The sequence below is a fragment of the Balaenoptera physalus genome (genome assembly GCF_965194825.1).
Source record: "Balaenoptera physalus genome assembly, chromosome: 10".
NCBI lineage: Eukaryota > Metazoa > Chordata > Mammalia > Artiodactyla > Balaenopteridae > Balaenoptera > Balaenoptera physalus.
The window spans coordinates 15,260,006-15,286,753 of NC_138889.1; the positions used below are offsets into that span (position 1 = coordinate 15,260,006).

Genomic DNA, 26,748 nt, shown 5'->3' on the forward strand with positions numbered 1-26,748 from the left:
AATCTAAAATTTTTACATAGCAGGTCACAGAAAACTGATGGGAATACATTTTATCTTCATTGAAAAATTTTCTTAGAGGCAGCCTGGAAGTCAATAATGGATAGAATTAGTTTCTACTGGATAAATAAACCTGTATGAATTTCCACATTGCTTCAAATAACCGAGAATTGGGCACAACCAACTACTTAGTTTGGGGACTCTTTTGAAGGAACAGTATCATCTCTTCCATTTGATACTCTTGCATTACCTTCTTAATAGAGAAAACTACCAGCTTTCAAGTCTAGTAAAGGAATGGGAGTTGAAAAACGGAAAGTTATTAACTTTCCCAAAAGCTGAAGCATATTTTCGTTCCTCTCTTGCTTTCATTAAATATACATAGATTCCAGGAGAATAGGTTGACTAATGATTAGAGCAGGGTACCATCCCATCTCTTTTTCAGAAGAATGTGACACCATCTCTTCATTTCACTTCAAGCACTTCCTCACTGTTCCAACCAAAAGTGGCACAAATCTCAGCTCCTTTTTGTAATGATTTCATCATTGCCACTGTCAACAGCAATTTAATAAACACCCAATTTAGGTAAGTACTGAACTGGATGCTGTAATAGCTACACACACACAAAAAGAACACGAACCAAACAGTCTTAGGCACAAATTGACAGGAAGGCCTAATACATATTTATCTATTCACTGACTGATCCTGTATGATCTCCTAGGCCCCTCTGAACTCTAAATTTATAGAAATCTATTCTGAGAGCATTCAAATAAAATAATCTGTAGGGAGTAAAAAGGACTTCTGGCTTAGAGTCAAGGGGATCAAGACGATTAAGTCCTTCAGAATTCCGTAAAAATAAATAGTAAGTTCTCCAAAGCCTGTCCGACTTCATTTTCGAGCAAAAGGGAATAATGAACTCCTACTTGAGAGTTAAGAATCGCTGACTTGAAGTGAGCAAGTCCAGGTGCGGCTCTGGAAAGAAGCCACGTTACTATGGCAACTTCGAATCGCCATTTTAGGTCTTCCCGCGGCCTCCCGCCCTCGCGTCACTTCCGGTGTCACCTGTGTGGTTACAGAGAGCCGTAAACAAGGTGTGCAAACTTCTGGAGAGCTGTCGGGATGCTGCAGAGCGGGGCGGCTGGAGGCCGTGGCTGTGCTCTGTGCCCACTGCTGGGCGTCCTATTCTTCCAGGGTGAGTGAGTCGGCGGCGGGCTCGGTCGCACTTCCGGCCGGGGGCTTAGGGAAGATGGTCGCTTTTCCGGTTCCGGTGGGGGGTCTCAGGAAAGCCCCCACTGCGCTTCTGGGAAGGAAGGAAGCGGGAGGGCGTGGGGAGGATGTTCTCTTCTGGTAATCACCACCCACTGAGGGGTGTCGGTAGCTTGTCCGTACTTTCATGAGCCCCTGGCAGCTCGATCACCTTGCGTGGCTGTGCGTTGTACTGTGGTGATGGCACGGATAGATAGAATCACGGAGGGCACTGGGTTTGGGGGCACCCGGTGTTATCTTATGATGAGTTATGAGTGGTTGACTCGGCTGTGGTTTTGTGGGCCGTATATCCTGATTCGGAAAGGACAATTCTAGTCTTCAGTAGTTCCAGTAATTTTGGGAAAGAAAATGATGACTGTTGCTAATTTCTTTTGTAGGTGATTGTCAGGGCCTATGAAGTAAAACGTTTATGAGTCACAGAAAGGATGTGCTTTGATTTCATTGTAACAGAGATGCATGTGTTGAGGAAAAGCAACTGCTTTGGTATTTTAATAACAGTTTTTTTTTTTTTAATACAAGGAAGGGAATATCAATTCTGTTAAGATTTTAATCTATTAACCAATATCAGAAGTATAGTATTCACACTATCACGTAATCTTAAAATTTGGATAAGTTTTGCTTTCATGCAATTTTCAAGTTGCATAAATTTCAGTCAACCTAATTACCTTCATTTAGGGTGCAATTATTCCCTGGATTTGTGTGTGTGTGTGTGTGTGTATGTGTGTGTGTGTCTTCCCCAGGAAATCATATGTTAGTAGAGCTAGCATAGGAGTGTATTGTTAACTTCATAAAATTTCCCTGTGAGTAATGGGAATTTCTGAAGGGGATCTTTGATATAAAGGCTTCAGGTGTGCTAAGTCTCAGCAGGTAGGGCTAGGGAGTTTTAATTTATTTGATGACTAGTATTTATGCTGCCAGCATACTCCCTGATCCCTCCCAGCTGCCTGTGTCATAACAGGTGTCCAGTTTTTCAGCTAAATTATTTTGCAATATACTATTTAGGCAGACCTACTGTCACTCCAAATAATCCTAAATTCTTTTTCAATATACTATTTAGGCTGAACTACTGTCACTCCAAATCATCCTAGTTTCCTCTCTCTGTCTGTCTGCCTGTCTCTCTCACACACACAGAGAAATGTTCAAATATTGTCCTACTGGAAAAAAATTCTAGAAATGGTGGGTGGTTTCACAAACTTGATGTCATTTCACATTGAAAAGTGTCCATCAGTTCAGCAACCAAATAATTCAAATGTTATAAGTTGAGTCTATGATCTGTATGTATTTGTGGATTTATCTTTTGCCTAAAAAAACCACCCAAAAACCCCAGCTTTATTGAGATATAGTTCACATGCCGAACAATTTACCCATTTAAAGTGTACCATTCAGGGAATTCCCTGGTGGTCCAGTGGTTAGGACTCCTTGCTTCCACTGCAGGGGGTTGTGGTTTCGATCCCTGGTTGGGGAACTAAGATCCCTCATGATGCACAGCATGGCACGGCCAAAAAAAAAAAAAAAAAAAAAAAGGCGTACCATTCAATAGTTTTTAGTGTATTCACAGTTGTGCAATTATTATGACAATCAGTTTTAGAACATTTTCATCATCCCAAAGAAACTCCATAGTCATTAACAGTCACTCCTTATTCTTCCCTCCCCACTGCCCCTGGCAAACACCAATTTACTTTCTATTGCTGTGGATTTGCCCATTCTGCACATTTCATAGAAATGGAATTGTACAATATGTGTTCTTTTGTGACTAGCTTTTTTCACTTAGCATGTTTTCAAGGTTCATCCATTTTTGAGGGGGTCTTTTGTTTTGAGTCTCTTAGGTAATAGACTTTGGTTTCATACCAGTTTGATTGCCTTTCCTCTTCATATTTAGGACCCATTAAATTATTAGCTTGTTTGAATTCTTCCTAAGTTATAAGTATGGTCCTGCTATATCAGTTGTCTAAGTATGTAAAACCAGTAGATTAACAAGCCTAGGGCTCTTACACTTTTCTCTTTTCCACTTGAGTGTGCAATTTTATGACTCAGTTTGACAGATTTGTATTTTGGAAAACTGGGTGTATAAAATTGGGAGTTTTTGTCATTTTTTCCATTTCTTCCATGTATAAAGTTACTTATGGTTAAATGTGATTTTCTTGTTTTCCTCCCAGATTAAAAATTTTTTAAAATTATTATAATTATTTCTATAGTTGGCTGTTTTTACCTGGCAAGAATGCTTTTTCCCTCTGGGGAAGAGATAAATATCCATTAGCACATTAGGCCTAGGGTGAAAGTTTCTGAATGAATGTAACATTGGATTGATATTTTTTTCTTCTTATTTTATTTTTTGAGTGGAGGAGGCAAATTATTTTATATCCATTGATTTTAGAATACTTTTAATTTCAGTAAAACAGAGAAAAGTGCTTATAAGTGTACAGCTTAATGAATTTTCAGAAACTGAACACACCTGCGCAACCAGCACCCAAATCAGCATGTAGATTGTTACTGGCATTCCAGAAACTTTCCCTGTGCCTCCTTTCAGGCATTCTTCCTTCTCCTCCAGGGGGAACCGATATCCTGATGTATAGATTAGTAGTGTAGATTTGTTTAGTTCATCCATGGATGTTATGGTTACTTTTCTGTAACTATACATTTAAGACCTGCTTATCCAGTGTTTAGATTTCAGTGAAGTGACTTTACATATTGATAACTTTGTGGCAAAATTATGTTCATGAATATGGAGTTTATATATATTAAGAAGGAAGAAGCTGCTAGTAGGTAGTTTGATTAAAGGTGTACTTGCTGTAATTCAGTAACCAAAATTTGCTCAGAACTTGTAATTTTTATGCTTACTTTATAACAATTTTTGCTTTATAAAAGGAAACTCTTGGTTTGGTTCAGTTGAATAAATATTACTGAGCATCCATAGTGTGCTAGGTTCCATTTCAATGAGCTTAGGGTCTATCGAAGAAGACAAGTCAGCAGATAATTTTAAAATCTAGTACTAAGAGAGAAATGCACTAGAAACTATGGCATCACAGAGGAAGTGCCCTTAATCTGCCAAGAGGATACAGGGAAGACTTCCTGGAGGTGTCTCCAAAGTTAAATCTGAAAGAAGGATAAGAGTTAGAGAAAGGGAATGAGGAAAATTCCAGACATAGAGAAGAACATAAACAAGGCATGGAGGTAACTTTCCAAGAAAATTTTCTGAAACTTACTTTGATTAGATTAACTTAAATCCCGTGTTGACCCCAAATATATCTCTGTGGTCAGGAGGATGGTGTGCTGGAGCTACCTCCTACTGGCTCTCAAGAGCCAATCATGCACATGTCTTCCTAACTCAGCATTCAGAAACTTTTACCTTCATAGCTTGAAATTAGCCATGGTGGGAGTATTTGTACCACAGAAATCAGAAATTGTCAAACCTACATATTTGGGTTTTCTATTTTTAGCTGTTCACCAGCACACCTCTGGATGTAATGATTAGTTTAGGCCAATCTGAGTCACCTTCCAGATCTGGGAGTAGGGTCTAGTTATTCTTGGTTTGCTCTCCTCCCACCAGATCCATTCACTTCTCTTCTCTGTTTTGCCTACTCCCTGGAAAGCTGACCTATAAACCGCATCATCCAGGCTCCCGTCCTCTGGGTTCCAGTTAGGTTTGATCAGTGGTAGGCATTGGCAGGAGATTGGAGGGCAGGAGGAGAAAGACATTTTTCTCCCCTGCTCCCTCCCTGTCATGGTGCCATGGTTGATAGTGGTTTTGTTCCTCTGTGGCCACAGCTTCTGTCAAATGGCCCACAGATCCACCTCTTACCAGGCTTCAGTAACACCATTTCCTCCCTCTGCCCCTTTAGGCGTGGAGTGGTAAAGGCTTTGTGCCTTTGTTGGCTTCCTTGATGCTGAGAAAAGTCCCTTTGAAAAGTGACCCATACACTTTTCAAAGTTTTAGCTGATTTTGCCTTCTGTTTCCTGCCTGGACCCTGACAGAGGCCTCTACCCCCAAGCTCATGGGCTATGTAGGAAAGGGTGGATAGCTAAAGAAAATCTGGGCATTGTTAGGAAAGGAGATGAGGGGAATGGATATTGAGCTGGTAACAAACAAGAGTTCACTACCTTCAGTTTGGGTTCCTGTGGTGGTGATAGTCAAGTGGGTATATCCAGTAATATTTGGACACTCAGAGGCAGGTCATGGCTAGCAACATAGTTTGGGGAATCATTAGCCTATTAGTGGTTGTGAAATCTATAAAACTGGGTAGGATTGCCCAAAGAGAACATGTTGAAAGAAGGACCATGGGCTCAAGGTGGAACTCTGAGGAACACCAGTGTTTAAGGGATGGGGAGGAAAGGAGGAGCCTTAGAAAGAGATTTGATAGAAACTAGCTGAGATGTCGAGTGTGTGCGTGTGTGTGTATGTAACACAATCAGTGTGGAGAGTTGGTTGGAGGGAGACTAATGAGATTCTGATTTATAACTCTAATCCATAGTTCTTTTTTGCTATAAACCAGGGTTGGCAAACTTTTGTAAAGGACCAGATAATATTTTAGGCTTTGTGGGCCACATGATCTCTGTTGCAAGTATTCAACTTTGCTGGAGTAGCACAAAAGGAGCCCTAGATGATACATAAATGAATAAAGTTGGCTGTGTTCTAATAAAACTTTATTTATAAAAAGGTGTTGTAGGCTAGATTTGACCCATGGTCCATAGTTTGCCCATCCCTGCCCTAAACCAACTGCCCCCTTGACATTATCCCTTGGATATCTCAAAGGCACCTTAAACTTATCCAAAATCAAACTCATGTTCTTCCCTGCCAAGCCTGGTACTTTTCTAGTCTTCCCTGTGTCAGTGAATGGTATCGCCAAGCCAGAAATATGGGAGTCATCCTCAATGCCTCTCTTTCCCAAACATTCCACATATGATCTAACACCAGTTCTTGCTGATTTTTACCTTGTATTGTTGTCTTCCTAGTTCTCTCCATGTCCACTGCCACCAACTTAGTTCAATCTTCCCTTATTTCTCACTTGACTATTGTAGTAGCTTCCTAAGTAATCTCTTTATATATACTCTTAGTGCCTCCTAATCGTCTTCCCTAGAGTGAGGTTTTAAAAATGCAAACTTCTTCATGCCCCTTCTCACTCAGTCCCATACTTAAGTATTTTCCATGGCTTCCCATTACTCTAAGAATACGGACCCAGATCTCTAAGGTCCTGCCTGATCTAGTTTCTGCTTACCTCCTAGCCATGTCTCAGTCTTCTCTCTCACGCTCTTTGTGTTGCTGCCATTCTGCCTTGTTTTTAGTTCTTTGACTGACTGTGGACAGTTCCTTCCTAGTTCCTTCCTGACACAGGAACTAGGAACTAGTTCCTAGCTCCTTCCTGACACAGGACCTTTGCATACGCAGTATCCTCTGCCCGGAATGCTCCCCCTCTCCTCACCTTGTTATCCTTGCTTCAGAACTCAACTCAAAAGTAACTTTTTTCAGGCAAGCTTTCATTAACCACTCCCTGCTCCCGTATCATAACTGGTACAGTTCTCATAACTACTCTGTCTTTTCTTCACAGTGCTTATCAGAGTTTGTAATTATACATTTGTCTTTATGATTGTTTGATTAGTGTATTGAACTTCTGCTGCATTTTAAGCTCCAAAACAGGGAGTGTATGTATTTTGCTCACATTTAATCCTGAACTTAGAGGGTGGCACAAAACAGACGCTCAATAAATCTTTGTTTGAAGAATGAGTGAATGAATGAGTGTATCATCCTGGAAGGCTTGAGACAGAGAAGGTCAAGGAGCAAACAATTACTGCTGCAGAGGGATCCAGTAAAATCAGGAGAGAAAGCTGCCTATTGGAGTTTTTGTCCCTTGGATTTTGCTGTTTTAAGACAATAATGCCTTTTACTAGAAGTGGTAGTGGAGTCCAAATTGTGCTGTAGGGGTCCAGAAGTGGATGGGAAGGGAGGAAAGGGAAACGTCAGATATAAACAACTCTTTCACAAACTTGGCTTAGGATAGAGAGGGCAGTAGTTGGTAATGAGTAGGATTACAGGGTTAAGGAAAATTTGTTATTGTTTTGTTTTATTGTTATATATTTGTTTTTACAGATGGGAGAGAATTCTGTGTATTTAGAGGCTGAGGGGAGAAAGCCCCTCTTGAAAGGGAAATGTTGAAGACAGTAGAGAGGGCTTTTTTTTTTCTTCTTCTTTCTTCCTGGAGCAAGGCTTGGAAGGGAGGGATCCAGGCAGAGAAGAAGGGCTTGACCTTGCTTAGAAAAAGGGACACCACATCCTTTCAGATTGGAGGTAAGAATGGGTGAAGATGCAGGAAGATATGTGACTGAGCAGTTTGTATGGCTTCAAGTTTCTTGAAGAAGAGAGACATTTTTTTCTGAGAATGAGGGGTTTATAGGTTGCACAGAGGATAAAAGAGAATGGCAAAGTTTGAGGAGTCAGAAAGAGGAGATGACCAAGGCTGGTTAAAGAGTCATCATGCCTCATTAAGGACTTAGCTGTGGATGGAACTGATGAATTTCTTATGGTAACTGTCGGTGCATTGGTGTGATTTTTCTCCTTCAGTGCACACCAGCCATAGTCTAGAAGTGGTCATCTAGGGCTGAGCTTTTCCTGATTCAGTGCAATGGAAAGGTAGGTGTCTAGGGGACTTAAGAATGTTGAAAATACTTTAAGAATGGGGATAGGAAGAGAATGGGTGACTAATAAGCACACTTTGTTCCTACATGAGAACTTTTGGTGACCTGTCCACCTCTTTCTCTTGGTCTCTCTCTGCCTTCTCCCTTCCCTCTGACTTTTGCTCTTAAGGTACTTCCTTTAATTTAATGGAGGAAATCGTCTTTACAAATTGAGTGCAAGCAATGGTATATGTGCTCGAGTAGCATTATGTACTAAATGTTATGTGAAAATTGAAAAATAGTAATAAACTGCATCAGAGAATTTGGGAAGGCATCACAAGGGGGGCTGATATTTGAGATGGGTTTTGAAGGGTGTGAGTATTGGGGATGTGGTTACCAGGCAGGATTGGTAGGGATGGGGAGAAACTTCCAGATAAAGACATATTCAAAGAAAGTCACAGTGGCATGAAGGACATAGTAAATTTGAGAAATGGCAGGACATTCTGGGCATAGTGAAGGGGATGGGATGGGTAGGTGGGCAGAGTAGCAGAAGTTGGGGGCCAGACTGGCACTATTTAGATTTTATGTTATAGCCCAATAGAGAATTACTGAAGGTTTTTGAATGTTTGTGGTGTTCATTTTAATGACAATAGTTAACATTTATTGAAAGTTTCAGTTTCAGGTGCTATGCTAAGCATTTTATGTGTTACCTTCTTTAATCTTATTATATCCTCACAGTGACACAATGAAGTAGGTCTTTTAATTATTCCCACTTACCAAGTGAGGAAATTGACTCTTGAACAGGTTAGGTAACTATGATCAAGGTCTCACAGCCAGAAAGCAGCTGGGCTAGAACTTAAGTTCAGGTCTGTCTAATTCTAAATCTAAACTTTAAAATCTCTTTGCTATACTTATGTTTTAGGATATATAAAGAGTATATAAAGGATATATAAAGGATATATATCCTTTATATATAAAGGATATATAAAGAGTATGGGGAGTGTGTAGATTAACCATTCATTTCTGCCTTCCATTTTTTAGAGCTTTATCTTAAGTCATGAGTAAGGTGGGTCAGGAGTGAGGGCTTAGGAGAGAGTAGGGATTGAGGGATGAAGGCTTTCCAGGCAGAGGAACAGCATTTGCAAAGGCATAGGAGGAATAACAAGTTTAGCATGGCAAAGTCAGAGAGGATGTCTTGGATGAACCAGAGGTAGTCCTCATCTTTGGGATGGTCAGATTCTTAGTAGAGTTGTGAGCTTAGTCTTGGTCTCCTGCTTTTAAGAGGAATGTGAACAGACTGGATTGTCTAGAGAGGAGCAAGAAACATGATTCAAAGCAGCAGAGGTAAAGGCAGTGGAAATGATGACTCATAAGTATGTCTCTGATAGGAAAGTTTGAGAGACTAAGGACAGAACTAAAGAGGTGTCAGTAACGATGATGAAGCTATCTAACGTGCATTGCGCATTTACTCTGGGTTAGGTAGGCTTCTTAGTGTGGTACATGTTTTAATTCATTTATTCTTCACAGTGACCTTCTAAGGTAAGTGTTATTATTATCATTCCTACCAGGATGAGAAACTGAAGAAATCAAGTAAACCTACGAAGGCCACAGAGTCAGCAAGTGATAGGGCTGGGATTGGCATCCTTTCTCAACCAGAGGGACTGTTGTTTTCTAGGATGGTGTGTGGGTTTGCTCTCTTCTGAAACCTTGCTGCTCTGTTTGCTTTTGGCCTGCCAGATGAATCATGGCTTATTGTAGTGGAGAAGGAAGCAGGAAAAACAAAGTGCTGGTGGCTTACTTTCCTAAAAAATGGCTCCCTAGTGGAAGAGAAATTTCTACCACTGTTCTCTGAAAGCAGAGGGAATGGTCAGAAGAAAATGCCAACTCTTTTGGGGGAGATGGGATGTCAAAGTTGGATATACGAGGGGGCTTCCCTGGTGGCACAGTAGTTAAGAATCCGCCTGCCAATGCAGGGGACACGGGTTCAATCCCTGGTCTGGGAAGATCCCACATGCCACGGAGCAACTAAGCCCGCAAACCACAACTACTGAGCCTGCGCTCTAGAGCCTGCGAGCCACAACTACTGAGCCCACGTGCTACAACTACTGAAGGCTGTGTGCCTAGAGCCCGTGCTCCACAACAAGAGAAGCCACCGCAATGAGAAGCCCGCGCACCGCAACGAAGAGTAGCCCCCACTCGCCGCAACTAGAGAAAGCCCACGTGCAGCAACAAAGACCCAATGCAGCCAAAAATAAATAAATAAAATAAATAAATTTTAAAAAAGTTGGATATATGAGGTGGCTTTGGAAAGAAGAAGTCTCTAAAGAGTTTATAAATGATATCTTATTTTTACATTTTAAAATGCATTACACTGTAAATTTAATAAACTTTTTCCTCCCCATGATTTACTTTTCATGGATGAGTGATTCATTAACCAGCTTTAAGAAAGGGAAAAACAAAACAAAACTAGATAGAACCTTGGGGTAGATTTATAAAAATTTTTTTTTCTTTGAAAAAAAATTCCTATTCTTGTTTTCTACTTTTATTTTGCTGGTGGTTGAGGCAGTGATAGCTTCAGGTTACAGTCGTGCTGTACTTGGGGTAAATCCCTCAGACCACAGCAAGTGCCATATTCCTGGAGTATAAGTGTGTCAGGAGAGTGGGTGGTGTTGCCTTTTAGCCTTCTGTGGGCTGACCCGCTTGGTTGTAGTTAATTTAACCACAACTCTGTATTTGGAAAAAGTGCTGATGTGACCAGGTTTTAAATTTTTACCCAAACATTCATTCTATGATTTGATATCGTAAAATGACAAAAATACCACCCTTGATTAATGCAGATATCTGCTCCTTATCATTTTGGGCCTGCCTGAGAAGATATTTATTGCTACGGCTTTCTGATGAGAGCCCTAAAAATGATAAATAGTGTTTCTAGGGCTTCCCTGGTGGCACAGTGATTAAGAATCCACCTGCCAGTGCAGGGGACACGGGTTCGAGCCCTGGTCCGGGAAGATCCCACATGCTGTGGAGCAACTAAGCCCATGCGCCACAACTACTGAAGCCCTTGCACCTAGAGCCCATGCTCCGCAACAAGAGAAGCCACCGCAATGAGAAGCCCGTGCACCTCAATGAAGAGTTGCCCCTACTCGCCGCAACTAGAGAAAGCCTGTGCACAAAAACGAAGACCCAATGCAGCCAAAAATAAATAAATAAAATAAATAAATAAATAAATAAAATGGGTTTCTATATTGTTCACTCACGTCTATATATTCCACCCAGTGTACACATTTTAAATGTTTGGGCTTGCTTTGATTAGGTGTTTACATCGTCCTTTCCCTGGAGATTAAAGCAGATGCCCATGTCTGGGGTTATGTTGGAGAAAATATCAAGTTGAAATGCACCTTCAAGTCAACCTCATCTATCACTGACAAACTCACCATAGATTGGACATATCGACCTCCAAGCAGCAGTCGCACAGAATCAGTAAGTGTATACTTTTAAGGATATTTCTTTGAGCCTTCTGTGGTCAACAGCTCTGGAATCCTTTTATTCTATGTCACAGGTACACCTTAGGCCTTCTCATCTTAAAATAGAAGATGAGCTTCTATTAAATAGAAGGAGATGAGCTTCTACCCTATATGACATTCATCTGGTCATGTAGGGCTTTTTCTTCTTCTGTGTGAGAATCTTGCAAATAAGCTATAGGAAAAAAAGTCAGAAACTCAGAGGAAATGTGGTTTAGTTTTGTTTCTCCTTTGTTGTTTCTTTTTGCTTGGCTTCATAGCTTGAGTTTCAGATTTGTTGTACTAAAAAGGGTACCTCCAGGCTGTTGAACAGAGAAATTCTATAGGTCCCAGTCTTAGACATCCTTTTGCTCAAAGCTGCTCATTTCCTGTCATGTGAAGTTGTCTCAGTGGGTGTTTCTGTTTGTATATCGGTACTTGTAGATTTATCTTGGCATCTTCTCCCAGTGTATAAACATCTGCACTGATTTATACAGCTCCCTTTGAAGGAAATTATAGGGCACCTTATGCTGATGACAGATGCTGTTGATGACAGATAGTCTTGCAATATTAGAAGCAATATATTTTAATCACACAGATAAAACACATTTATGGCTCAAATCCCATTGTGGATGTCTAATTGAAGATTGCAATGCTATTAAAAAACCCTTTTTCTGTATGCTTCCAGCAATATCCTAGGTCAGGATACTTTTTATCAAGAATGTGAATGTCAGAGCGGTATGTAAGATTGTATTTTTGAAAGTATCCTTGATTTGTTTATCCTGTTTCCTTCATTAGAAGTACTTTCTCTTTGATTTTAATGTATAAACTTTGGATTTTGTTTTAGGAACCATTATTGAATGCCATGTAACATCTCTCAGTAACTACAGTAGGTGCTCCAGTTGTCCTAGTGAAGGTGGGTCCAGTGAGCTAGGCTGTATTTGTGGTCCCTTTTTCTCCCTTCCTTCCTTCCTTCCTCCCTCCCTCTTTCTCTTTCTTTCTCTCTCTTTCTCTCTCTCTCTTCCTTCCTTTCTTCCTCCCTTCCTTCCTTCCATCCTTCCTTTCTTTCTCTCTCTCTCTCTTTCTTTCTTTCTTTTTTTTCTGAGGTAAACTTTTATTTCTTGGCTGACAGGACTTGCAGACCCATGCTCCTCCCAGCACCTTTTATCCTGCCCAAGCAGCGGCAGCCTAGTCCAAAAGGTGCCATGGCCAAAGGGGTTGGGGAGTCACTTCACATTCCAGGCTGGAGGAGTGGGGGGCTTGGGGATACTCCCCCACAAACCTTTGCCAGCAAGAGGCCATGAGTCACCCCAACCCCAAATCCTGCATTCTGGTAGGAGGTGGCAGTGCCTCCTTCCAGCTCTCCAAACCTGAGAGGGGCATGCATGACCACACAGGGCAGGACACAGACCCCCCAGCTCCAGTAATGGCAGTCCCCAACACCAGCCTCTGCCCAGGTCACAACCCCAGCCCCCATCCCAGGGCAGCAGGGGTCTCTCCTCCTCCTTGGTCCTAAGCGATGGATGGAGCCCTCCACACCAGGCAGAACAGAGGCAAAGTCAGAAGCAGCGGCAGTGGCGGGGAAGGAGCAGGCACCGAGACTGGTGGCACTGGGGCCCAGGGCTCTCCCGAAGTCAGGGCAAGCTGTCTGTCCAGGCAGCTCTGGGGCTAGACACTACGTGGGCGTAGTCGGCTGTGTTACGGGTACTTGGACACCTTTCCGTCCTGATGCTAGCTGATACTTGTCTTTGGTTGCTGCTCGCTCCTTGGCATCAAAATACCAGACAGTGATGGCGTACCTGGTGGCCTAGGCTGGTTTCACCTCATGGGGGTTCCGCCGATCAGACCAGAAAATGAGCAGCCGGTCAAAGAGTGGCTCAATGTTGGCTACCACAGGACGGCCCTCAGGGAATATCTGCAGCAGGCCGCCATGCACCTTGACGTCCCAGTTTTGATTCAGGTAATAGATGCAGGTGATGCAGCACCCATCGCCATGTGGATAGTCAACGTGTCTCACCTACCCCAGCCCGTTACCTGGGTAACACGCCACCATGGCCTTGGTGCGCCCATTGATGACGTAGCTGCTCAGCCTCCCAGCACAGTGGCGGATTATAGCATCCACGTGGGCCATGAGGGCACTGATGCTTCGGCAGCCTGGCTCATGGCCTTCCACCCAGGCGATCTGCTCCCCACGGATGCTGCGTGGCAGGATTGCCCGCTGGCCCATCACGCAGGCGCCTGCCCCGCTTCAGGGCCTCCACCTCTGCCAGCACTCGGCCACCCAGTGCCGCCCCCAGGAAGCTGTCCTTGGCGCAGATGCCATAGTACCGCATGCAGGGCACAGTATAGCCCAGGGCCAGGCGCTCAGGCGCAGCGGGCAGCACCTCCTCCCTCAGCGCGGCGCTGGCCTCACCGCTGCCGCTGCTGCAGCCTCCCCCTCTGCCTCCGCCTCCTGCTTCTCCTGCCTGGCCCAGGGCCGCTTGCTGGGGGCGGGGGCATCCCCACCATCCTCTGCCCATTTCCGTTTGGGGGCCTCGGGCTGGGTGCCCTGGGCTGCCAGTCGCTGGCACCCCTTGGTGACCATCGCCGCAGCACCGTCACTCTGCAGCGGCCGCAGCTCGCCGCCGTCCTGCCCGCCGAAGCCCTCCCGCAGGGGGCTGGCTGTGGTGGAAGTAGCTGTGGCTCTGGGGGTCCCACTCCCCGCCGAGGCCTCACCAGGCGCTCCCGGACAGTGGTAGGAGGACAGCGGGGGACAGGGCAGGTGACTTTCCACCCCCATCCTGGCCCTGCTAGGCTTCAAGGGCTCTGACACGGAACCCGGCAACTGAGGGAGAGCCTGACTCAGGGGCTGCGGCTGGCGCGGGCTGTCCATGGCAGTAATGTCTTCATCCCCCGCGCATGGAGAGCACGGCCCAGGCCCGGGGTGCCACCCTCCTCCCCCTCCTCCTCCTCCACTTGATGCAGCCGGGGGCCGGGGCGGCTGGGCCTGATGTGGGGCACGAAGAGGCAGGGCAGGTGGCAGAGGCCTTTCTCGTGCCCTGGGGGTGCTTGCTGGTCCCCAAGTCCTCTGCTGTCCCTAGGGGCTTGGGAAGGGACCTGTCACGGTGGCGAGGTTTTTCCTCCGGCCCCGGCGCTGCGCCGCCGTTTGTGCCAACCATCCTGCGCCGCACAGCACGCCATTCCCTGCCCCACCACCTGCGACGCTCGCCCTCCCTCCCTCCCTTCCTTCCTTCCTTCCTTCCTTCCTTCCTTCCTTCCTTCCTTCCTCTGTCCCTCCCTCCCGCCCTCCCGCCCTTCCTTTCTTTCTTTAAACTTTTAAAAAATTTTTATATTGAAGCATAGTTGATTAACAATGTTGTGTTAGTTTCTGGTCCTTTTTTCTTTAGACTTAAAATAGGTCCCTTTATTCTGAGTGGTCAGGAAACTATGGCTGGCTTCAAATGGCTCTTCCTCCTTGGCCCAAAGTAGGACAGAACAAACAGTGGGGATCTTCCTGGGGCAGAAACCTTAAATGCAAACAGCGTGAGGCTAGTTGAGAAATCAGCAAACTCATCCAAGTTGGAATTAGTGGACCCTTAAAGTTGCATAACACTATGTTGCAGTTACGTGATCAGTCAGGATTCTGTCAAACTAATCAGTTAGCAGGATTTGAGTATCACTAGTTTAACTTGAAACTCACAGGTCGGATTAATCTTGAAGATTCACAGCAGGCTTTGTTTTGTCAATAAGGAGTTTCAAACCCTTTTATACTGATGCTGATAATCAGAGATAGGTATTCTTTACCTCCCTCTTTGGAACATTCTACACATTTTATTATTTACTAATATCTGTATTTCCCACTAGATGGTAAGTTCCATGAGAGCAGGGACTGTGCCTGATTGGCTCCCACTGTATCATTTTGCTTAATACAGTGCCTAAGGGCACATAGTAGGTATGCAGTAAATATTTGTTGAATGAATGCATGAACAAATGAACCAAGAAGTGATTCAGCATCTTCTCTGGGAAGTTGCTTTTCAAAATTGGGCAATTCAGTGTTTGTAAGTGTCTGGGTTCTTAAGTGGGGAGGTACCAAGTAAGAAAAGAACTAGGAAAGGCCTGAATCTTACATAAGAGAGAGAGAAAGATCATATTGTATTGTAGTGCTTGCCCAGCCTACCACCAAATATAATTAGGTGTTTCTGGTGATGAAGTATATGATTACCAATCTGAAGTAGCATTGTTTTAATTCAATGTATATTCATTGAATGCCAATCATGAATCTGACTTGAGGTTTTTATTAATTGCCAAGATAGATAATTTGAGAGAGGCTTATGTTACAGCCTCCTGGTGATTTTGAGAATAAACAAAAATCTCCCCTTTCCCACTTATTAGCTGTGTGCCTTCGAGTAACTCATTTAATTTCTTGTTCTTGTCCTTGTTTCCCTTTCTGCCTGCTCCATGTATAGTTCAGTGTTGTTGTGAAGCTCAAATGAGTAAATGTATAGAAATAGTTTGCACACTATAAAGTACCATATGAATTAGATGCTGCTTTAGCATAGGGTTTCTCAGCTTTGGCACTGCTGGCATTTTGATACAGATAATTCTTTTTTGTGGGGGCTGTCCTCTGCTTCGTAGGATTTTCAGCAATATCCCTGGCCTCTACCCACTAGAAGCCAGTAGCACTCCTTCCAGTTGAGACAACCAAAATTATCTCCAGATATTGCCAAGTGTCTTGAGGGCAAAATTGCCCCTGGTTGAGAACTGCTACTTTAGGACTTCGGGGAGAATTTAAAAGGGGTTCAAGAATTAGGATCCCTGGGTTCTTTCATCAGGCCTTTTTTTTGGACAAGTTTTATTAACCTGTCTTTTAATCTATAGGATGGAAGTGAACAAAACATAGAAAACAATTGTCCAACTGGGAAAACCCACTACACATTTGTATTTTATTTTGGACCTACTTAGCTTTACGTTTTCATTGCATTTTCCAAATTAACTTTTTTTCTCATGGTGTTGCTTTCTTAGATTTTTCATTATCAGTCTTTCCAGTACCCAACCACAGTGGGCACGTTTCGGGATCGAATTTCCTGGGTTGGAGATGTATACAAAGGGGATGCGTCCATAAGCATAATCAACCCTACCATAAAGGACAATGGGACATTCAGCTGTGCTGTGAAGAATCCCCCAGATGTGTACCATAATATTCCAGGGACAGAGCTAACAGTCACAGAAAGGGGTAAGCTAGCTGCCACCAACCTTCTTCTGTAGTGAGTGCTCTCTGACTACTGTGGTGGTTTGTGGGGAGATCAGTGAGAAGCAAAACTACCTATCTTCGTAAGCCGGTTGGTCATTGGGACATTCTGCCATTTTGAATTATCTGAGGATGAGTTTTTTTATCTTTATTTTTCAAACTGACTTTTTTTTTTCAAATATTGTCATAGTTTCTCCATTATCCTTTTAAAATTTTAATTTCAGGTGACCAGAGGTCTTGTGGAATGTATGGCAAACCCCTGAATAAATGGAGGGTTGCTGTCTGTGTGAAATAGAAGTCATTCTGGTTTCCCCAATATGTTCATACCCTCAGTTATGAGACTGTGTTCTTGCCTGTTTCTTGAAAGGGTACCTCCTCTAAAGATGGAGGCAGCACATTTCTTTCATGTTGCAAAGAGCAACTGTTTCCTTTTAGTGTGAAACATGAGGAGAGTGGGTTAAGGGTTGACCTTTTGTTCTACACTATTCCCTGGTGACTGATGAGTGGTCATTCTAGTCCTTATTTGAATTTGAACCAAAGATTTAGAGATTCAGAAATGACAAAGTATCTATGGTTCATTATAGATACCTTGTCATTTCTGAAATCTTTCTGTATGTCTCTCTCTCTCTCCCTCCCCTTCCTCTTTCTTTTTTCTTTATTTTTTTAAGGCAACTCATAGGTTTCAAAGACATAGGAACATTCATACTGCTGGTAGAAGTAGAAACTGGTACAGTTTTTCTGGAAGACAGTTTGGTAGTATAAATCAGATGCCTTAAAATTATATACCCTTTGATCCAGTAATTCCATTTTAAAATTTATTTTAAAAAATAGAGCTAAATATTTATATACAAGGATGATCATCATTATATAACTCATAGATTCAAAGAATTGGAAATAATTTGAATATCCAGCAATAGAAGATTGATTCAATATATTATTTAATACGGTAGAATACTATGCAGCCATTAAAAAAAAATCACACCTGGAAGGAATACTTATGGAAAATATTTATAATATAGTATATAAAAAAGAGGCTAGAAATAGTATGTAAACTATGATCAATACTTCTGAACATGTACTCTCCTCCCTATATTCAGACTCATACCCACATACTCCTAGAAAGAAGATTGAACGGGTAGATATTGACATATTGATCCTAGGGAATGGGATTATGGGTAAATTTTAATTCTTCTTTGTCCTTTTGTGTATTTTCTACTGTTTCTACAATGAATTTATGCCCTTTGTAACCAGAAGAAATACAAGAGCAAAAGTAAGACTATCTCATGTCAAAGGAAGCACTTTGCATGTCCCTCTCTTTGATCTCTTTTTCCTCCTCCAGGTTTTGGCACGATGCTCTCCTCCGTGGCCCTTCTTTCCATTCTTGTCTTCATTCCCTCAGCTGTGGTGGGTGTGCTGCTGCTGGTGAGAATGGGGAGGAAGTCTGCGGGCCTGAAGAAGAGGAGCAAGCCTGGCTCTAAGAAGTCATCTATTGAGGTTTCAGCTGAGTAAGTCCAACTGCAGTCCTGAGCAATCAACCCTCTTCAGAGACCTGGTTTGTGGACAGTACCCAGGCTTCTGCGTCATGCCTTCCTTTCTTCCAGGATGAATTTAGTTCTGCTGAAAGGGAAATGCGTGGATGTTAATTTGGGGAGAGAGATGGAGGAATTGATAGCATAGTCCTAGTCTCTTTTTTTTTTTTTGAAATGAGATGGTGTAGTGCTGTGGTTCTGAATATAAATTCTGAAGTGAATCTCTCATTCCTTCAAAATGGACAGGAAATTCCAACAAGTCAGTTATTTTCCCCTTTTCCTTGTTTTGGCACTGAGCTGATGTCTCCTGACAGAAGTGCCTGAGCAGTGAGAGAGGCTTTAGAACAGCCAGGGAGAGCAAAACAGTTTAAATAAGTGAGAACTGTTCTTGGTCAGCAGATGCTCGGAAGGGGCTAATTGGATTGTGGTTATCAAAAGCATTTGCCAGTGAGCAGGTGTGATCCAGTATTTTCCCTAAGAACAAATCCACTAAAAAAAAGGTAACAAAAGTCTACATAAAACCCTGTTGATTCTCCATTATCTATATCAGGGGCTCTTAACCTGGGGAGAGAAGTCTTACTTTGAGAAAGTCTAAAATCTTCTTTCAGTGTGTGTGTGCGTGTGTGTGTGCATGTGTGTGCGTGTGCGCATTTATTTAATGGGAGTAAGAGTGCCCTTTACAAGGAATCTGTGGCCCCACAAAAAGGCAAAGAACTCTTGGTAAAAATACTAAAACGTCTATTTCGAAGCATGGTCTAACAAGATCCTTTATGATCTAACCCTAAGTCACATTGTTTCTTGCCATGTCTTCTCATTTGCTCCACATTCCAACTACAGTGAGCCATTTCCTTCTCCAAACATACTATACTCATTTAGACCTTTTAAAAAATTTTCAACATGCTTTCCTCTTACCTAGAATCCCCTCCCTCCTTCCCTTGTTTGCCTGGAAAACTCTTCCTTATCTTCTAAGACCCTGATGAAATGTCTGCTTCTCAAGAGTTTCCCTGACTCTTTCAGGGAAAACTGATCACTCCCTCCTTTTTGCTGCCACAGCGGTTTGACCTTAACTCTATGAAAACATTTACCACATTGTATTCTAACAAAATGAGCTCAAGGGACCATGTTTTATTTATGTCTTTATCCCCAGCCCAGCACAATGCCTCTGTCATGGTTGGTGCTGGGTGCATTTCTAAATGAACGATTGTGACTGGCTCCTATTTATTGAGCACTTACTATGTGCCAAACACTGTGGTACCTGTTTTACATGTGCTTATTTTGCATTTACTCCTAACCACTACCCTTTAAGTGTAGCTGGTAATACCTGCATTTTGTAGATGAGGAAATAGGTTCCTGGAGCTTAAGTAATTTGCCCAGTCACCCTGCTAGTAAGTGGCAGAACTGAAATTTAAAAACAGACCTGTCTGACTTCAACGCTTGTCCTCCTAACTGCTCTACCATACTGAGGATAGTGATTGTTCACATTTGGTTTGTCCTCTTTCTACAGCACTGACCAGGAGAAGGATGACTGCATGGCAAAGCTTTGTGTCTGTTGTGCCGAGTGCCTGGTAAGTCCATGCCATTTCTTCTGTTCACTGTTCATGCTTCATTTTCCTGCTTAATTAACGGAATCCTTCACCCTCAGAGGCAGCAGAGGATATGCAGATAGGACTAAAGCAAAGTATGAACCAAGGTCTTTCCCCAAAGCATTTTGGTCTCAGGGAACCCCCACCAATTCTAACCATTATTTTATTTTCTGTCTTACGGGCAGAGAGTGGTGTCCTTAGGTTAGGGAAGGGGATTGCGTAGGCAGCCTCTGCTGACTGACAGGGAACATCCTGAAAGAGGAGTGTCCTATGCTGCTGAGGTCATACTAGGAGACCTGGCTGGACTGGCTGAACCTAAAACCCTGAATTGAACTTTTCTTCTGCGCCTCAGTTTTCCCCAGGGAATTTAGAGTGATATAAACTTTTAGGTGACTTGATGGCGTTTGTCAATAAGAAATACCCGTGTTGGAAGGCTTGAGTTTTGATTTACATTTCAGAAAACTGTCATCCCACCCCCTTTGGGTGCTTGCTGTGACTGGTAGGCTTGTGTAGCTGTTCCAGGCTCCTAGGAGGGAGAGAGACTCTCTGATGTGGTACTGTTGGAAACAGGTCAAAAGCAACTCATGATCTAGTACAAAGCATACCTGTCATTTCAGGGTTTAAACTTGAGCCTTCTTTGTACTTACTGCCAAGTTCAGCACTTGGCTGGATGACCGCAGCCCAATTACTCACCACAGTGTTCCTTTTTCTCTTTCTCTTACGTACTTGAGTATTATAGGTAAGATGAGAGAAAGGTTGATAGTGCCAGTGGATAGGATCTAATTCCAACCCTTTGGGATTTGAATATTTTGATAACAAAAAATAAGCTAATGTCCTGAAACTAATACAACATTATTAATCAACTATACTCCAATATAAAGTAAAAATTAAAAAACAAAGAAAGAAGAATCACTTTGCTGCACACCTGAAACTAACACAACATTGTTAATCAACTATACTCCAATATAAAATAAAAATTTTAAAAAGTAAATTAAAAAACTAAATAAGCTAATGTTCATAAGATTATTGTCCACATTTCAGATATTGATTTGTTCAACAGTTATTCTTCGAGCATGTATCTGACATGCCCCAGCTGTGATTTTTAGGTACTTAGGAAACAACAGTGAACAAAACTGACAAAAATCCCTGCCCTCAGAAGAAATTACATTCTTTCCATTCCTGGAAAACTCTCATCATCTGAGACACAGTTGAAATGTTACCTTCTCTTAAACTGGGGTACAAACAATAACAAACTAAAAAAATTTTAAAAATTAGTAAAATATATAGTATGTCAGATTGTGCTTAACGCTGTAGAGAAAAAATAAAATAGGAAAGGGAGATGGAATGGCTGGATAAGGGGGTATGATACCAAATAGGATGGTTGGGGGAGTTCCCTGGCGGTCCAGTGGTTAGGACTCTGTGCTTTTACTGCCGGAGCCCGGGTTCAATCCCTGGTCCGGGAAGTAAGATCCCGCAAGCCGCAAGGTGTGACCTAAATAAATAAATAAATAGGATGGTTGGGGACACCCTCACTGAAATGATATTTGAACAAACACCTAAAAGTAGAAGCAAGCGACATGGCTATCATGGAGGAACATTTCAGGCAGAGTAAGTGGTTGGTGCAAAGACTTTGGGGAGGGGCCATGATTGGCATGTTCTAGGAGCAGCACAGAGGCCAGTGTGGCAGGAATGAAGTGAGCAAGGCAAAGACTAGTACTTCTTCAGAGAGATAATGTCGTATCTTATAGAACATTATAGTGATTGTAATCACCTAGAATTTTATTCTTTTTTTAAAATAAATTTATTTTATTTAATTTATTTTATTTTTGGCTGCGTTGGGTCTTTGTTGCTGTGCATGGGCTTTCTCTGGTTGCGGTGAGCGGGGGCTACTCTTCGTTGCGGTACACAGGCTTCTCATTGCGGTGGCTTCTCTTGTTGTGGAGCACAGCTCTAGGCGCGTGGGCTTCAGTAGTTGTGGCATGCGGGTTCACTAGTTGTGGCTCACGAGCTCTAGAGCGCAGGCTCAGTAGTTGTGGCACACGGGCTTAGTTGGTCCGCGGCATGTGGGATCTTCCCGGACCAGGGCTCGAACCCGTGTCCCCTGCCTTGGCAGGCGGATTCTTAACTGTTGCGCCACCAGGGAAGCCCTAGAATTTTATTCTTAATGAAACAGAATCCACTGGAAGTTTTTGAGAAAAGAACACTTTGAACCGATGTATGTTTTAAAAGGATAATTCTGTCTTCTCTGTTGAAAATAGGTGGTGAGGGACCATGACAGAAACAGAGTACAATTAAGAGACTTTAGCAATGATGCAAGTAAAGGAAGAGGGTGATGATTTGGACCAAGGTGGTGGTGGTGGAGGTGGTGAGTAGTTGTTTTCTGGTTATAGTTTGTAGGTAAAGCCAGAAGGACTTCTTGACGAGTTGCATGTGTGTGTGAAAGAATGAGAGGAGTTAAGGATAAATCCAAGGTTCTTGACTTGAGCAACTAGTAGAACAGAGTTGCCATTTTCTAATATGTACAAGCCTGGGGGTAGAACAAGCTTTAGGGGAGCTGAGTTTGGATATGTAAATTTGAAATACTTGTTAAACATTCAAGTGGAGATGTGGAGTAAGCAATTGGTTTTATGGGTGTGGAGTTCAGAAGAGAGGTCTAGAATGGAGATATAAATTTAGAAGTTATTAGTATATAGAGACTGGTAGAGATATTTCCACCAGGGAAATGAGAGTAGATAGAGAGGAACTCAAAGGACTGAGCCCTGGAGCTCTCCAAGGTTTATAGATGGGGAAGATGAGGAGAAATTAGCAAAGGAGGCTGAGAAGGAATGTCCAGTGAAGTGGGAGGAAAACCTGGAGAGCTCTGTATCCTGGGAACCAAATGAAGAAAGCGTTTCAAGGAAAAGAAAGTGATTAACTGTGTCAATTGTTCCTGAGTCAGGTCAAGTAAAATGAGAACTGAGACTTGATTACTGGATGATCTGGTAACGTGGAAGTCATTGGTGGCCTTGGCAAAAGCAGCTTCAGTGGAATAGTGGGGATGAAAGCCTGACCAAGGTAGGGTCAAGAAAGAATACAAAGAGATGTATTGGTGAGAGTGGGTATAAATGACACTTTCAAGGAGTTTTGCTGTGGAGGGATGCAGAGAAATAGGGCAATAGGTAGAGAGGGGTGCGTGTCAAGAGTTGCTCTTCTTTTTACGATGGGAGAAATTACAGTACATTTGTATGCTGATGGGAATAAACCAGTAGAAAAGGAAAATTTGATGTTACAGGAGAGGGGGGAGGATTGCTGGAGTGACTTCAGGATCTAGTGCACCAGTGGAGATGTTGGCCTTAGATAAAAGCAGCGAGAATGTATCCATACTAAGAGTAAGGAAGGCCAAGTAGGTGGGCCCAGATGCAGGTGGGTGGGTAAATATGATGGGAGCTTGTGGAAGTTCCATACTGACTGCTTCTCTGTTCCCAATGATGGGAGAAAATAAGGTCATCAGCTGAGAATGAAGTGAGCTGAAGGTGTTGAAGGTTTGGAGAAAGAGGGAAAGATATGAAAATAGTCATCTAGGAGAATAGAAGAATGAGTGGACTAGAGAAATGGGGTGTGCCAGGTAGTACTAATGGCCTACTCGAGCTTAGAAGTTTGAACAATAAAGATAAGAATAAGAATAATAGTGATAGTAGTTCATCATGAATGAGTGCTTACAAATTGCCAGGCACAGTGATGGAAACTGAGGTTTAAAGAAGTTAAATAACTTTACTCAAGGTCACATAGCCAGCAAGGGGTGGAGCTGGGATTGGAACCCAGAGGTAGACTGACTCCTAGCCTAAACTCCTAGCTACAGTCTTGCACATTTTGCTACAGACAGACATCTTTTCATGTGTGTTGAGGTTTTAAAAAATAGTCACCAAGGAAAAGGGAACCCTTAGGGTTTCAAAGCAGAAATTAGCCCAATAGATACCAATTATAATGAGGTCCTGTGATGCTTCTTGGGAATTTAGGTGGGTTGAGTCAGTGCCATTTCACTGTTGATGTTTCCCCTGGCCAAGTTCCATTTGGGGGACCCTAATGTGTGGTCTTTGCCTGAATTCTGACTGTGGCATTGTACTTCATATACCCACCACAACTACTGTTCTTTCCCCTCCAGGATTCGGACTATGAAGAGACATATTGATGAAAGTGTGCATGATAGAAGAAGAGTCACCTAATAACAGAAAATATCCCATTCCACTGGCAGCTAAAGCCTCCCAGAGAAGTGGAGCTGGCTTGGACAGTAGTGATGGAGAATTCTGGAAGCCATCAGTGAAGACTTTAGGAGCCATTTATTTATTGAAGAAATGTTCATTTTGTATTTATAAACTTCAAAAACTCTCAGAAGAAACTCATAACTACCCCTTTTAATAACTTATACTCTAATTGAATGAAGGAATTCTTTTCCTAAGTAGAAAGATACTTTTTGTTTTGCCTTTGGTCTTGAATGTATTACATGTTTTCTTCCAATTTTTTGAGGGAGAATCCTAGATGTTGGCCACACTGCTGATGCCAAAATATGTACATATATTTAATGAAATGGAGCTTGGAGCTTCCTGATGTGCTCCCAGGCAAAATGTTTGTCTGGGATAGCTATTCTTTGTTTTTTTGCTCCATGAACATTTTCAGCTGTGAGTTAGCATACAGCATATACTCGTTGGTTTAATTGTCTCATCATCAATTGTGTTTGGGAGGCTTGGAGTGCATAACCCCAGTTTTTTTTTAGAGTTGGTAGGCTCGGGAGTCAGTGGTTTACTTTGACTGGGTTTTTAAAGTGTTAAAGAGCCTTCAGTTTACAATTAAGGAAATAAATGATGAGATAGAGGGATTTCTTTCTTTTGTCTTACTAGGTGCAATTTGTTATTTTACTTTCTTACAGCTGACTGATTTATGATTTCCTTCTTCACTTTTCAGATCAGAGGCAAGAAAAACTCTTCAAAAGGTTTTTAGTGGGGCTAAGTAGACTATTTTACCAGTAATTTGCAATGAAATCATCTTTTAACCTATGCTGTTCTTCAAAAGTTGTTTGATTTCTAAAATGCGGAAAATATGAGCAAACTAATGTATTTACAAACTGTTTTTGCATAATATTTGAGATAAGGGAGTGAGGGTGTGAATAACCTACACTTCCTCCTTCTGTTCTCTTGATACCTTCTATTAGCTTCCTCCATTCTACTGCAGCAACATATTTCAAATTTTAATTTACATGGGATTTTCTGTAAGCCATTAAGAAATATGTATGAGCAACAACTACTGAGCCTGTGCGCCACAACTACTGAGCCCACGCGCCTAGATCCCGTGCTCCACAACAAGAGAAGCCACCGCATTGAGAAGCCCACGCACTGCAATGAAGAGTGGCCCCTGCTCGCTGGAACTAGAGAAAGCCCGCGCACAGCAACGAAGACCCGATGCAGCCAAAAAAAAAAAAAAAAAAAAAAAAATGTATGACATATCAGGAAGGGTTGACTGTGCAGTCCTCTGTAATAGAGGGATAGAGTTCACTTCTTAATTATGAGAGACAAAAATTATCCTCTCTTCCCATCTTTGATTTTTTAACAGGATAGCCCGTTTCCATGATTTTTTGCTAGGTGGCTCAGGAGGTTTCCATATTATAGCATCATACACTGTATGCTGTACAAAAATCACTTTTATATTTTTTTGCTAAGATCTATTTTTAAAAATTTGGGTTATTAGTTCTCATAGATTTGGCCTGGCCTCTTTTGTTAATCTAGTCCATCAATTAGAGAGTCTGATTAGTTAATAGATGTTATGATTTACCTCTGGTCATATAAAGAAGAAGAGGCAAAGGCAAGATTGGCAGTCTACATTTCCAGTGGTTAAATCTCACAGTCTTGGGCTACTTGTTAAGTATGTGGATGTCTAGGGCCAATCTAGTGAGACAATCTGACACCTCAACACAGAGAGGAAAACAATTTGAGCAATGAAAGTAAATAATTTGGGCTCTAGGACATTTGAAGATAGAGATATAGCCGTGAGGTAGAATTTTTGTGGGTCCTCATTTCTTTGAGAAGGAGATGATGTTATAGGAACCCAGGTAAAATCACATCCCATTGAATAAAGAACGAGTTTTGGCTGAGTTATCTTGTAATTTCTTTTCAGGCATGTTATGAGGATTAATCCAGTGGGATATGTTTATCACAGTCTTAAGGCTGCTATCAGTTTCCTTCTTCAGTCCTTATATTGAGGTCTGGGTTACAGCTTTTTTTCTTCAAAGGAGCACAAAGCAGTGTTGGGACACCTGCCTTTTAAGGATGGAAGGAAGATTAAGTTTTTTCTTTTTTTAACTTACTGTTTTAATATCTTCTAAGGTGCTATTCTCTCTGTTTTTCTTTTTGCTGCTCCATGAGTTCTTATCACATTGTATGGAGACCAGCCTTGTCTAGAAAGGGAATTGAATTCTGAAAGCTTCAGAGGTGCTTAAAAGCCTTTCAGAATTTTTCTTTGCCTGCTGAAGTCTTTACTTGTGGTTACATTACCTTATGAGTTTTGTCCATTGAGCTCTTAATTCTGTTACCAAATGTGAACTTATAAAATGCTTTGTGTTTCCTATGTGGCCTGTTACCTCAAGCTTCTTGGGGGCACATTCTCTACAGCTCTCAAACTGGACTCTGGTGCTTCACGAGGGGATGTTGCATGTCCTTGTTTAGAAAAAATTCTGGCGGCCAAATTCTGAATCTGAATATTCTTGTGTGTCACTCAGTTATGTTTCCAAAGGGGACCTGTAAGAAGACATGGACCAAGACTCTCATTTAATTGCACAATTTAAAACTTTGCTGCAAGACAAGGCAGCTCCAACCCTTTGACTCCAATGTTGGACTGTTAACTGCTACATTTCACTGTGTTTTTTGTTTGTTTGTTTGTTTTTGTAGGAGGGTATGCACTATTGGGTCATGCACACAGACGTGTAACTCTTGAGATCTTTACCACATCATAGTTAATAAACTTCTTTGCACTTTCTGGCTACTTTTTGGTGCATATCTGCATATTAGATGAGAGCT

General features: G+C 42.2%; 1 protein-coding gene and 1 pseudogene across 2 annotated transcripts; one reads left to right on the forward strand and one right to left on the reverse strand.

The window, feature by feature from the left end:
* The first annotated feature begins 594 nt into the window (after nt 1-594).
* Nucleotides 595-26,707, forward strand: MPZL3 (myelin protein zero like 3). Its single transcript, XM_082411177.1, has 6 exons — nt 595-1,186; nt 11,180-11,346; nt 16,368-16,578; nt 17,933-18,098; nt 19,627-19,687; nt 23,847-26,707. Exons 1-6 carry the CDS (start codon nt 1,114-1,116, stop codon nt 23,871-23,873), a joined length of 705 nt encoding a protein of 234 aa, XP_082267303.1. The 5' UTR covers nt 595-1,113; the 3' UTR covers nt 23,874-26,707.
* Nucleotides 11,353-14,582, reverse strand: LOC309637067 (prolyl hydroxylase EGLN2 pseudogene; annotated as a pseudogene). The gene has a single exon. The product of its transcript is annotated as a prolyl hydroxylase EGLN2 pseudogene (transcript).
* Nucleotides 26,708-26,748: the final 41 nt, after the last annotated feature.